The sequence below is a fragment of the Pterocles gutturalis genome, unplaced genomic scaffold (genome assembly GCF_000699245.1).
Source record: "Pterocles gutturalis isolate BGI_N339 unplaced genomic scaffold, ASM69924v1 scaffold32487, whole genome shotgun sequence".
Taxonomy (NCBI): Eukaryota; Metazoa; Chordata; class Aves; order Pterocliformes; family Pteroclidae; genus Pterocles; species Pterocles gutturalis.
Window position 1 is genome coordinate 35770 of NW_010108969.1, and position 14108 is coordinate 49877.

The 14108-nt window shown below is 35.7% G+C and overlaps 1 protein-coding gene across 1 annotated transcript in view; it reads right to left on the reverse strand.

Annotated features, from left to right (window-relative positions):
• ESCO1 (establishment of sister chromatid cohesion N-acetyltransferase 1) overlaps positions 1–11589 on the reverse strand; it is a 30235-nt gene extending 18646 nt beyond the window's left edge. Inside the window, exons 1-5 of the mRNA XM_010072823.1 lie at positions 11399–11589; positions 9451–10822; positions 8699–8807; positions 7214–7277; positions 4962–5076 (exon numbers count right to left, since the gene is read on the reverse strand). Coding sequence (XP_010071125.1) covers positions 4962–5076; positions 7214–7277; positions 8699–8807; positions 9451–10822; positions 11399–11589 — 1851 coding nt within the window. The remainder of the gene's footprint in view (positions 1–4961; positions 5077–7213; positions 7278–8698; positions 8808–9450; positions 10823–11398) is intronic.
• Positions 11590–14108: the final 2519 nt, after the last annotated feature.

Here is a 14108-nt window from a genome sequence, read left to right on the forward strand (position 1 = left end):
CGAGATGTTTGGAGCTATGGCAGTTGTCTTCCCAGCTGTTACATGTGATGGAGCCCTGCTTTCCTGGTGGTGGCTAAACATCTGCCTGCCAATCAGAAGTAGTGAATGAATTCCTTGTTTTGCTTTGCTTGCATGCAAAGCTTTCGCTTTACCTATTAAACTGTCTCTCAACCCATGAGTTTTCTCCCCCATCTACTTGGGGGGAGTGAGCAAGCAGGTGCACAGTGCTTAGCTGCCTGCCTGGGTTAAACTACAATACAATGTTAGCACCCTTGGTGCTTGAATTCCTGTATCAGGTGCCCACCTAACCTTACAAGAGATTCTCATCCTCAGGACAAAGGACACCAAACACAACCCAACTGAATTTGCGAGAGAAAGCTGGGTTGCTGAGGTGAAGCAAAAATGGGAAGGAGTGATAGTAAGAAAGGATAGCCATTACTGCCTCCCTAAAAGCAGAGCTGTCCCAAAAAGTACAATTTGTGTAGGAAGAAAGGAAGTGACTGCTCTCAACTACCAAACTCCATCCCCAGTCACTTATGCAGTAACCACTGCTTTGTTTTTACTAGGATTACAGGAAAAGAAAAGGGGCAGTACTTAACTAATGCAAACAACAAAACATTGCCCAAAAGCCATTCTCCATTCTTCAGAGAAATTGCCAACCAGACTATACCAGTTTAAGGAAGAAAACAGCAACTTTACATGACTGTTATGCACCTTTCTTCAGGCTCCTAAAAATCACTTTTACACTTATTATTTCCACTGAGGATTGTGTTTGCAGCTTCAATCAAAGTATTTATTTCATGTATTACCCATTTCAGTCAAACAGGAAACTATGTTGAGTTTAACCAAAATACACGTAAGGAAAAATTCAAGTGTGATATCCAAATGTGACATCCAAGTATCCAAATGGTATCCAAATGTGTAAACTGAATTAGCCTGCACATCACTTCTACATATAGCACTAACTAAAACCTCTGAATCAAAAGCACCTTCCATCAAGCAATCCTGATCCATGCATTTACTGATACTTATAAAGATCATCTACATTTAATCATGTTTGCTTGCATCCGGGCATTAACTCAGATCTCTAGAAAGGTAGAAAACTCTCTATATACGGTCTTTTTATCACTTCAGTGACTTATTTTTGCTGTTCATTCTTTTTACATGTTCTTTCCTAAAATTAAGATCATTTTCAAAAGACTAGCTTAATTTTCAAAGGAACATGTCTCCCTAGTGGCATAAAACTGAAGATGTATCCCTGTACCTGATAGCTCATTATTAAGAACATTCCCTTGTAGCATTAATGCTTTTATGAATTCCTATTCTTATGGTCAAAATTTTGTCCTAGATCTAGCAGGCAAGCAGACTTTTTACAAGAAGCAAACAACTGACTTTTCTTGTCTTGGACATAAAGCATATCTCATTTTATAAAAATTGAAAACATATGCTTTGCTCTTTTGTATTTCTTTCCATTTCAGAAGTTAAAGGAACAGATGAATTCACATTCAAGTTCTCATATCTGCACATCAGATTCAAGTACTTGGAAAGTGAAGAATTTAGTGCATTACTCTATAAAACTTCCAATATGGAGCTTCACATAACCTGTCAACCTACCAAGTGAACATTTAAATGAAGCGTAAGAGCGTACAGTTCACAAATACTCAGAGCAGACTACTTCTCTAAACACCAAGTCATGCATTTGGAACAAAACATATTTTAGCCTCAATCTTAATTTCTTTCCTCCAGAAAAACAGATCATACTTTGAAGTCTGAACTTAAATCTTTGCACATCACTTTGAACACCATTGTTTCCTGTCACTGTTTGTTTTACAAAGTTTGTTGCAGCCTTAGATTCCTTGCTGTTTTCAGCTGAAGTTGTACGCTCTGAAGAGACTTGCTTTTCACGATGTGTGACAGCAAGCAAATCTGAAGAAAACAGAAACAATTCATCTTTTGTCTTAGCTGTACCTCTACAAAATGAAGATAATTTTATGTTTGAAATCTGCTCAGATAACTAGATCATGGTACCAAGAAAGAGAACGGTGCAAGTACAGCTACTAAATATTTATTCTACAAACTGAAATTGTATTACTTCTGTTACAGTCAAATAGCCTTAAAGCTTGTTAAAGATCATATTACTTAAGAAAAATAGAAAACTAATCTATCCATTATAGCAATCACATGAGAGAAGGAAGATAAGATACATCTTTAACGATCAAATTAAAAAAACAAAACCAAACATATTGTGGAAAATAAAGACTAGTTTTACCATAACACTTCTCCAAATATAGCTCAGGAAATGAAAAGGTTAGAATACACAGACTATACTGTAACATCCCAGACTCAGAGCCTCAGATACTGTAAAGACAATTAAAAGGACAGATGTCAAACTTACATACAAAAGAGTAGGAAAACTCAATAGCAAAAGACCATCAAAGCAGTGATTCACGTGGTAAGTCAAACTAAGCCCTGGTAGTTTTTCCCCTTTGGTTACAAAAGGAAAAAAAGAGTTCTGTACATACATTGAGATGGACTGTCTTGACAGATCTCCAAAAGAATCAATATTTCACAGTACAGAGCCCAAAATTGCACCTTTCAGGCATTTATTTTTTTAAAAAAGTGTAACAAAGTGCAAGTTAAATGTTCCCTGCCAAGAATAAAAGCATGACTTCCCAATTTTGCTCAAGGTAAAGAATAATAAAACTGCTTCTTTTCATACAACACACCAGAAACTTGAAATAAAAATTATTTCTAGCTATTAACTATAAACGTTATTAGCTATTAACTATACTAGCTAATAGCTATTAACTATAAATGTATTAATTATAAATGCTAGTTTAAGCAATTTGGCTGTGCGTAGTAAGACTGCTCTCTGTATAGGAGAAATTTCAACCTGAAAAGCTTTTAAACCAAATGAATTTTTTCTCTCTTCTCAGAAAGTCCAGCCATTCAAAAGCAACATTTAAGAAATTCAACATGGTTTTGAAAACAAAACTGTTAACTACAAAATCTACTTTATTTTATTACATGCATTTAATCCCCAATCTTTTGAGTATTTGTAGGAGCAAAGTCTGGTACTTTATAAGTCAGTTTAGCGATTTTTCCCCTCCAGATACTAGCACAAAATATCCTAGACATAACTATGTCTCGTCTCCACAGTAACTAATGTCAGGGACAGTATTTTACAAAATGGCTTAACAAATATTTGGGTTCCTCTATATATTTTGACAAGGTTAAAAGCAGTTTTACCCCAGGTTAAAAGAATAACAGAGCAACACCTTACCTAAGGCTTTCTTGGTAAAGTGCACTACAGGCATTACCAAAATGCCCTTTCAACACAGTGAAAAGCCTACTCTGAACACAATGAAATCAAAGTGAATTGGATTTGTATGAAGTGCTGAAATATATTGGATATTACGAAGCTGTTACTTTCACATCTAAAAATTAAATACAGGGCTCACTGGCATTTTCCAGAAACACACACAAGAAACTAGGTCTCTCCCATTTTCCCTAGTGTTCTTCATTGATGACCCATTCTTTATATTTTAAAATTTTGCTAGGTAAATAACTTAAAAGTTTGTGTTGAATACCTGGGGAAAAAATGTTACTCTCTTAATGTGGGCTGAAAACAAGACTACTAGCAGCATAGTCAATAAGTCGCAAAAAATCTTTGTATGAATACTGCAGAGGAAAGCTACACCACCTCTCTTCAGTAGCTAACCAGAAAGCTATGTATTTCTTCTTGTCAAAGATGACAGCAACTCTTCAGTCAAGTTCTATTACTGTATGAGCAAAAATTAACTTAGCTTTACTGAAATGAGAAGGAATATTCTTATAAGTCCTTTTAATATAGTTACGATATTTAATAATGCATTTTAGCTCTGTTGGTAAAATGAGTTTCAAAGAGGCAACAGCTGAAATACTTCGAAAATGTTAGATACGGTTCATTTATCATCCCGTGACTATGCATTCAAGTGCTTAGATTTGTATCTCTTCAGGCAAATCAAGGATATGTTTATCAATTTAGATCTCATAAGCTTTGATTTTAAAATATTTCAATATGGCTATAAGAAAGTGTTCAGAATTCACCTGGTTCTATTTTAGTTAATATTTTTGTGTCTATAATCCATGTATTACATGAAAAAAATGCAATTTAGCAAGACCACCGATTATATATGTGAGAGGGGTCATTTCATAAGAAGCTTACTAGAGAGTCCTCCTTCCTAACGGCCTGGATTCCTCCCCCTCTGTAGCTTCCCAGCTCCAGCCTTTCACTTCTCAAGGATTATCTGATGTGTGGATTATTAAAAACACAAAACCAAGCACATCCAAAAACTCCCATTGTTTCACTATCACATTGTGTGACTCTACAAGATGGAAAATGACTATGCGTCACTCTCATTCTGCATTTTCTTGTTTTAAAAGAGATACCTGCATTTGGTAGCTAGCAGCAGACACAGGTTAAGAACAAAAAACCAAACTAGTATTGCTGCTTAAATATTATCGTGAAAATGAGTGCATCCACAGGAAAATCTTCAAATTTGTCTCATTTGAATGATGCAGGAATAAATCTGTTGATATTAGTTTTGCCCACAATCTGTCAAATGCATCTCCCCCTGTAATTCTGAAATGTTAAGAAAATGAGATTTTGCACATAAGTAAAGGCAAGTTCATTCTCCCTAAAACAAATGCATTTCTACTGAACAGCCTTTCTATTTAAAAAATGCTGAAATTTGTTTTAACAAGAATAGGCTTTAAACGTTAAGTCTGTCTGCTACCATTTTTCCCATCAATACTGAATGACAATCTAGTACAGATTCTACTTTCACAAATCATTTACAATGGCAATAGTAGTATGTGTAAGTAATGATTTTTAGACAAGTTCATAAAAACACTGCACTGCAAATTCAAAAGTAATTTCTTTGAGAAGCTATAAGCCTTATTAAAATTGCATTACTTACTATGATCAGCTGCTTATCACCATCTTTTCCTGCTTCTTTTAGCTTCTGAATGTGTTCCTCAGATGGTAGGAAATCACTGCATTTTGATGCTAATGAAGGATTTGACAATGGAGCCCTTGAAATATAAATATATTTCATGTTAAAAAAGGGACTGCTTATACATGTCATCCTAGATACTCAAAGCCATTGTGATTAGTATAACTAAACTTTAACAAGATGCAAATCCAAGTTAATTACCAAAAACACAGTTCTATATATTTTAATTTGTAATTCAAATGGAAAAATAAGGAAATAAAAGGATTAACCAAAAAATACAGTTTGTGACTAGCCTAATTACAATAATTTTTTTTCATTAAAAGAAATTTAAATTTATAAACAAGTGGGGTAGGTTTGTCACAACCACTAACACAAGCATTTAACTGAGGCATTTTCAGAACATGACTGATGGTGCCTAATGCTGTGTATTTACTAGATAAGGTTTAGGTTTACAGAACCAGGTATCATGCATCAGGCTGCTAAGGCAGACCATGTAAATATTCCCACAAATTTAAGTGGGCAATATAAAACAGATATCATATATCTCTCAAATTCAATTCAGATTTATTCTCTTCTAATGTCTGGCAGTGAAGGAAGGAAGAGGACATGAGGAATAAATGAATGGATATCACTGGAATGTCTCTCAGTTTAACTTTTGCCTTGTCATGACTGAAAGAAACATTGGAAAGTACTATAATACATCAACAACAAAGTTATTCTATGAACGTGCTACTATATTAATGGGAAAAATAACACTAATTCCAGGTTAGGATAAAACTTGTGGAGATCACCAAAGCAAAACACATGCAAAAATAGGTATTTACATATTTTCTGTTTCTGAGCAAACAAAGGATATAGGGTCAAACACTTAATTGTAGCAGCTGCTATAGTACATGTAGTAGGTTAATTCAGTCAGCTTTTTCAAAATTAAAATCTCTTGCCAGACATTTTTAAAACAGCATTTTTTGTGCTAAATCAGAGATAATTTTTTTATTCCTGTCATGTACCCCAAAATTTGCATTAAGTAACTACTTCAAGGTTTGCCTTTTCCTCCTGTAACCTCTTCTTACAAAGCCCTAAAGAGAGCTACACTGTAGATGTGCACATTACTCTGTGTTATGGCAGGAGTACCACAGAAAGAATGATGGCTTGCATCTTGGATAACATATAGAAAGCAGGGTAAGAAAGCTCTCACAAGAAAAATATATATTCAAATATTAGTAAAGCTTGTTCAGCTAATAAAGCTACTAAATTTGAGTTGATACCATAAAGCTGCTTAACAGCTGAGAATAAAATATGAAAAAATCAAAGTTATTGTAATATTTATTGAAAAATATAAAAATATTCATTTAATTAGTTTTAAATCTACCTTATGCTCCATTTTCTGTTAAATTCCATAACAGTAGAGTTTTTCAACATATACAAAAGGGCTGGTTAGTCAGAATTGTTAATGTGGCCTCACAGAGGCCACACACTGAAAATTAACTGCATCATTCCTTCTTGTCTCCATTACAAATACAGAAAATAGTATCAATATACTAACCACCGTGCCACCTATGTTGCTGTTCAAAGTATCAGGTACAAAGAAATTTTTGTCTTTAGCTTGTAATTGGCTAAAACCAGAGACTATGTCACAATTGTTCAAAAACTACAACAGTCAACATGATCAAGGATAAAATGTAAATTTGAACTGTTAGTAGTATGAACAATTTAGTTAGTCGTAAGAACAATAATAATTTTTTAATATGGCAGCTGACACCTTCATTTCACAGCAATCACAAAACAATCCCCAAGTAAATCCTCTCTTCCCCACCTAAAAAGATTTCATGTATACAAGACTCCCATAATTTAAGGACTAGAAAACTCTTCCAGAGTAAGTGAAATAATTCAGTAAGTGATAATCACGTGGTAAACCCTTCCCATACTCTCTGGTTATCATCTGATTTGAGAAACAGACCATTAGAAAGGTTTTCCCAACTCTTAAATTCTACTTTTTAAAATAAATGTACAGTTACAAATACCTTGCTTAATAATTCTCTTAATAAAATAAAAGCATCCCTTAATAACTGGCTAAAATGAAAGTCTATTTTTATAAAGGACAAGTCACTTATTTAAAACTGAAAGCTGGGAAACTTCTGAAGAGTTAGTCTTATAATAAAACCTCTCATAACTCTATGGAAGGTTACAGTAATTTCATAATGTAGGAAATACTATACCTGTTCTCAGTTTCAGAAGTTTGATTTGTAAATGAAGTTTGCATCAGCTGCTTGGGAGCCAAACCTGTAATTAATCAAAGATTATAAAGTCTTTTGTTGCAAAGGAAATTGGAGCTATACAAAGTGATTTGCAAAAACATATTCAGTCAATATTGAAATCTTTTAATGGCCAATAAAAAAAGATGCAACCTTGAGGCAGTATTCAGATGTTTCTCTGCATATACTCAAAAAAATATGCCATTTTCTTCAACATTTCCACAGTAGTTCTGCAGAGCAGTTTGCCAGCAGCTAAACAAGGCCAGCAGTGAAATTACATAGGAGTTTAAATCTGTTTATACTGACATGCATTAAAGAGGTTTATGTATAGTATCAGAATCATAAATATATAGCATGGCCCCATCTGAGGTGTGTTCGGTAACACTTAAGGAAAACAAACAATCAAAAACAGCAAAAGAAAGAAAAAACATTTTTTACATTCTGTAAGTAGAAGTAGAGTATTTTGCCCTTCAAAAATACTCTACAAGGGCAGGAAAAAAATCAATTCGGTGAAGCTAAAAGCTGAGGCTTTGAGCAACCTGGTCTAGTGGAAGGTGTCCCTGTCCATGGCAGGGGAGTTGGAACTAGATGATCTATCTTTAAGATCCCTTCGAACTCAAACCATTCTATGACAAGCTAAATAGTTAAACAGTGCACCCAAAATCAGGTTCAGATTAAAAAAAAAAAAAAAAAAAAAAAACAACAAAACTCAAATTAAAACAAAAAACCCAACAAACCAAAAATCCAAAAGCAAAAGGATGAAATATCAAGAGAGAAGTTAAAGAAGAAATATGTTAGTAACCATTAATAATGTACTTGAGTCAAAATATTCACATCACACTCATCTTAAGATTTGACAAACTGTATTCACAGGCTGACAAATGAAGACTAGGTAATAAAAACAGGAGAGTGATTACTCAGTTAATAATTTGGTCAAGATCAAGTAGAATAATTTAGGAGACAGAAATGCAGATACTTATTCAAAGGAAGTGGTAACCAGCAGAGAATCCTTAACTGAAACTGATCCAAGAGAAGAACCTAATTGAAATATGGAAGTTTTACTACTTTATTACATGGAAAAGGAAGGGATTTGGTTGGCTGGGTTTTTTAGAAGTTGTCACTTCACTTTTACTCAAATGGAGCATATTTAAGCACTAAAATATTCAGAGATAAAGCACAAAGACACACTAAAAGCAGAGCTGAGTAGAAAAACAGACACCTCTCTCTCTCATGACACAGCCTGGAGATAAAAGGACATTCACTGCTACTAAAGTGGCCATGGGTGTGACACACAAAGAAATATGAAAACCCTGGTGAACAGTTCCAGTCCCAGAAGCTGATTTCTGCACAAACCATACCTTATTCTGTGAAGCACTCCTCTGAAAGGAAGAATTACGCTTCCCATATAACTGGTCAGAAGAAGAAGAAAAACTAGCAGTAAACAGTTACCTTGAGGTTCACTTTCTCCAGGTTCTCTTTTTAATTGTTTTGGTGGTTTAGGAGCTGTAACATACTTTACTGGAGAAATTTCTGGACTTGATTCCAAATGTTCCAAATTCTAAACAAAACAGAAAACATCAAATAATAAAACCAAACAATTTAATGCCTCTAATCTATTAACAAAACCACTCAGTTAACTAAGTATTATCATCTTGAATACAGCACCAGCTTTCTGATTCCTATGTTATTTTAAGCAAAAAAAATGCAACTGATTAGCTAGTCTATATTGAAGTTTGTGGTATTAATTTTGCAAAAAATCTTTTTCAATTTACATATAAGCTTGTAAAATACTTCCTATAGAACATCTTTGTCCTTAAAATCTTAAAATTTTAATACAGTTCCGTTCAGATAGAGAATACTTTTCCCTCTCACTTCTTTTAACACACCTTTTCAGAACAGAACAGCTACGCAAGCTTAAGTCAGCCAAAAAGTGTCCATATGAATCTGTACAACCTCCAGCTTCATCAGGAAATTTTATCAATCAACATTTAGTTAACTACAGAACTTAGGAGGGTGCAACAGATTCATTTTCCAGCTTACTATCATCCCATCTACGACAACGCACCAGTAAAGGATCTTCAATGCATTTGAAAACTTTAAGTTACTGTAAAACAAAGCCAAACGTTCTGAGGATGGCATTCTCAGAAACAGAACAGATTTAGAACACTCTCCCACCACATACCATAATTAAAATGACTTACCTCATCTGGTCTTGGCTCACAGGAATGTTTTGTCAAATTATGCAACAAACCATTTTCTGCACCTCTCTTTGTGGGTTGTTTTACTTCTAATGTCACTTCTTTAGCTCTAGCTCTTTCAGATGAAGGATCTGATTTCTCCCGCACACAAGCTGCACTTTCATTCTCAGAGAGCCTTGTTATTTCCAGTTTGCCTTGTGCCTTCAAAAGCTCTGCTTCTGTAGCTATTTGACTTGCCTCTGAAACTTCAGTGTAATCTTTTAACAAAGAAAGCTTGGGGGCATTTGCAGAATTTGAGTTACCTTGCTTCATGTTATTAGCTTTCAGTAATTTAATTTTGGTCCATTTAGAGTTTTTGTTTGAGGAGTTATTTCTACCATTCAGAGTGCACTTGACAGGCATTCCTTTTTTGCTGGGGAAAAAACGTTTGCATTGAGTACTTTGACTAGGTTCTTTCTGAGTAAGCATTTCACTTTGTTGAAGCTGTATGTCAGCATGCTTTTCTTCTGTTTTTCCATACTCAGCATTAGGGGAATCTTTCTTCACCTCTACTGTATCCGACTCAATCTCACCTGCAATTTCTTCACAAAGTTCAAGGATGCTTACCCTTTTGGATTTTGCATCATTCTCTGGTTGATCAGCCACATCTGTTTCACTTAGAGATGGCTGTGAAATCTTTTTTGGTTTTGTACTGGTTTTTATGCTCTGATGCACTTGTTGCTTTTCCTTAGTTACTGTCTTAGAATTTGGCTTAAGAGAATCCGTTTCCACTTTCTTTGTGTTGTTATGAACAGGAGAAACGGGGCCCGTTTGGTCTTTCTCAACTTCCTCAGGACTCCCATGAGGATGTAATGATGACCCTTGAAGGTTGCGTTGAAAGCTGCTGGAATTATCATTTTTATTGTCTGCTTTACATTTTTTCTCTTTCAGAGAGCTGGTCACTTCTACATGTATTCCTTTATCCTCATTTGTATTGTTTGACTTTATTTTTGTGTTTTTCTGTTCTGTTTTCTCTCCAGCAGATTTAAGTACTTTTGCTGCAACACTGTGAGTTTGTCTTTTTGCCTGGCTACTTTGTTTAACTTCCAAAGTTTTTTCTTCTTTAGCTTCTCTGTTTCGCAGGGATCTTGCTGGTACATGTATGTGTGTTAACTGCTGCAGTCTCTGTGATCTCCTCATTACTGGCTCCTTTGGTGCAATTACGCATTTTGACTTAGGAATTTCTTGCACAGATTTTTTCTGGCATACCTCCTTATTTTTTGTAGATTTAGGCTTCTGTTGGACCTTCTTCTCAGGTATTGTTTTATTATTCGAGTTGAGTCCTGATGATCTTGTAGTCATGCGCATTCCTAGTTCAGGTTCATTGGTGTTGTCACTGAAATATTAAAATAATTTTTTTTTTCAGCATCCAGAAAGTAGAATTTATCATAAGACTCTTCTCATTCCTACTAATCCTGCCTCTTCTTTTCTTTTTTCTTTCTTAAAACACTAGATCTTACACCCTCGATACTTTTAGAAGAATTTTCTCTAGAATCATTTTAAAAATACTTCACTTCCACCTGGTTACTCTTAAAATATAGTACTTAATGTTTTTTATGCATGGCAAGACCGAACTATGATCCCCAGATGAATGCTTTTTAGCATCTATAGCAGTTTTTAATTGTTGACACTGGTGGCTTTCAAATGAAGTATTAGCTTACATAGTATTAGATTTATTTTTGCTTCAGGAACTTTTTGGAGGAAGTCTTTCTGGATTTCAAGACACTGACATGGTTCCAGAGAAAGAAAATGTAGCAGATACACTTCATGATTTAAGGCTGATCTTCCCACTAGTACTATTTAACTATTTTGATGTATGTTTAACTCAAATTCATTCTGTTTTGACTGTTTCTGCATTAATTTAGTCTAGGAAGATAACCTAGAATAATTACTTTTTTTTTTGGTCACTGACCTGTTAACAGAGGTTTTGAGTACAGCTTTCTCCTGCACTGCACACTGATTAGGTCTTGATTTATTTGAGACCTGTTTTGTATCTGACACCTCTTTTTCCTTCTTCACCGATGACAGTTTGCTGTTCTTGTCCAGCTTTGGACGTTTAGCAGAAGGCTCTACTAACATAGACTTCCTTTTCTGAGCTGCCATTTCTGTAAAACACAATAATTGATTCAGCTTTTCGAGTCTTTGTCAACTGTTGTTATAGTGTCAGTTAATATAAATGAAGATTTGCCCGTTTTACAAAATAAGGTAACTGATATTTACTTCTCCTTTTATAGGCAGACCCTGCTAACTGTCATCAGAAAGCAAATTATCAAGTTACATTTACTTTACTTACAGGTTTTTACAAGAGGCAATCGATGTTTATGCCAAAGTAACTTATCAAGCTGCACCAAGAGCATTCCTTATGTATATGCTTACGAACAGGATGTTTCATGCCACCTATAAAAATATAAAACATTCACGTGGTAAGCACTTTATTAACTTCTTTCTCAGACTCTGAATTTGGCATTCCCACCCTCTTCCATCCCTTCAAACAATGCTTAGCTTTAAAGTTTCTTTGATAATCAATTAAAAAAAACCCTAAAAATTTTATTTCCACATCCAACAGTTTTTGGCTTTTGCTGTCTTAAGCATTACCCTTTTACCTTCAGAAAGGTGGCAGATACAGTACCATTTGATCCTGATCTCTCTCACAGTCAGCAAAAAAGTGGGCCCACTGTCAGTCCTGTACCTCACAGCAACAGAGAAAAAATCCCTTATGCTCTACTGAGTTTTGTGGCTGCTACTACAGAACTTCACAGACATCAGCAACCACCTATAGCTGTTCCTTCTAATATGACTTAAGCTACAAAACAGGGATAGAAAGTCTAGAAAGTAGCATTATTTGGGACATTTGCCTTGAGCAGTTAAGATGATGTCTTTGTGAGAACTGAAATGATGTTAACAATGCAGAAGTTAATCTGCACAAGAGCCTGAAAACTAGCAGAGAACCCCAGTAAAATGTCTTCACGGATTCAGATGATCATACCTTTCACATCTCTTTGTGGGTTCTGAAACTTTTAAATTCTCTTATTCAAAGACACTGTTCTTCTATTATGGCATAAGTAATAATTGTTCAACAAAGTTTCCCTAATATCTTTTCAAAATTAAATTTACTGGAAGACTCAGGACTCAGAACTTCCATATCACCTTTTACATCAAGAATTCTCTATTCATTTTTGCCATTGACAGACTGACAAAGAAATACTTCTATTATAAAATTATATTACTTTTCAAACCTTGACTAATCTGATGTTAAATTTGTGAGATTTCAACGTCAAACAGGAACTTTAAGTTACCAGTTGTGTAACACAGACGAGCTACTTTCATTTCACTACAACTACAGTAAGCCTTCCAGTATTGACAAATGCATGTCTTTCTCTAACAATTTGAAAGATACTTACATTAAGCTCCTTTTAATATTTATTCATTATCCAAAAGGAAAAAGTAAAGAGCTCTACTTTTTATTTTCTTTCAGACTTTAAATTGTCCTTAACCCCATTTTCATTTATCCACTCTCTTATGAAGACACTTCTAACCACGCAAGGCTGATAATGCTCAAATTCCAGACACCAGTGCTATCTTCTTTCTTTTTTAAAAGAGGCTGCGTGACCAGTGACTCATATTTGAGACAGAATTAAAAAGCATATCCAGGGAAGAAATCTCTAATAGCACTTTCTGTAGTGCTGTTTCCATGTCTCTCCCTAAGAAGCAGGTAACAAAATTTGTATGCCTTACTTCTAACAGCTCATGAGCTCCATGAGACTTAGCAAGCCTACAGGTTTCCACTAGTCTAAGAGTATCAGAGCTGCAGTATAGCCAGTTACACTGAAAACACCAGCTTACTGAGTAAGCCTTTGGTCCTATATTCTCTGAGTTTAGAGCACACCATTGACTCTCCAAATTTGAGAACACCGTGACACATCCTGTATATACCTAGACCTTCTTGGGTTTTTTTCCAGACATATACAGACATCACTGTCACTCTCAGAAACATGACATGGCATACTCAAGAAAGACTTTCAAGTACAAAACAGAAAATATAATCCTTCCCTCACCAGTATTGCTTCTCAGGACACCGACAAATAGTCTCCTCCCACAAAGAGAACTAGCACTTTAATAGTCATTTGTTTCCACACACACAGCAAAGCAAGGACTTTTCCAGACATTCAAGAACTGGCAGTTTCTGCCCTGAAGAAGTTCCCTCTAAGTAAAAGCCAAATTATGGAAAGAAGGGAAGACACAGAAGTACAAGAACAAACTACACAAGAATCAAAGGGTTTAGTGCAAGAAGCAGAGGAAAAACAGAAGCACCCAATTCCCACACCCTCAAGTCCTTCAAGCAGGGGCGAGCCTTTGGTCTCTGCTGACACTGGGGGTCCACCTGCTTGACAGGTCGCCGAGGTCTGACACGCGAGCCCCCCCCACTGACTGCCGCGGCCGAACTGCGCAGCCCCCGCGCGTTAACTCCCGGCTGAGACCCCAAGACGAGAGTCAAGAGGAAGGAAGGAAAGGGAAGGCCTCCCCAACGTGGCCCAGTGTCACCGCGCCAGAGCCCCGCAGTGACAACCCTTCTGGAGCAGGGCCTGGCAGGGAGCCCCCAAACCCGGCCAAGCCTTCCTCAG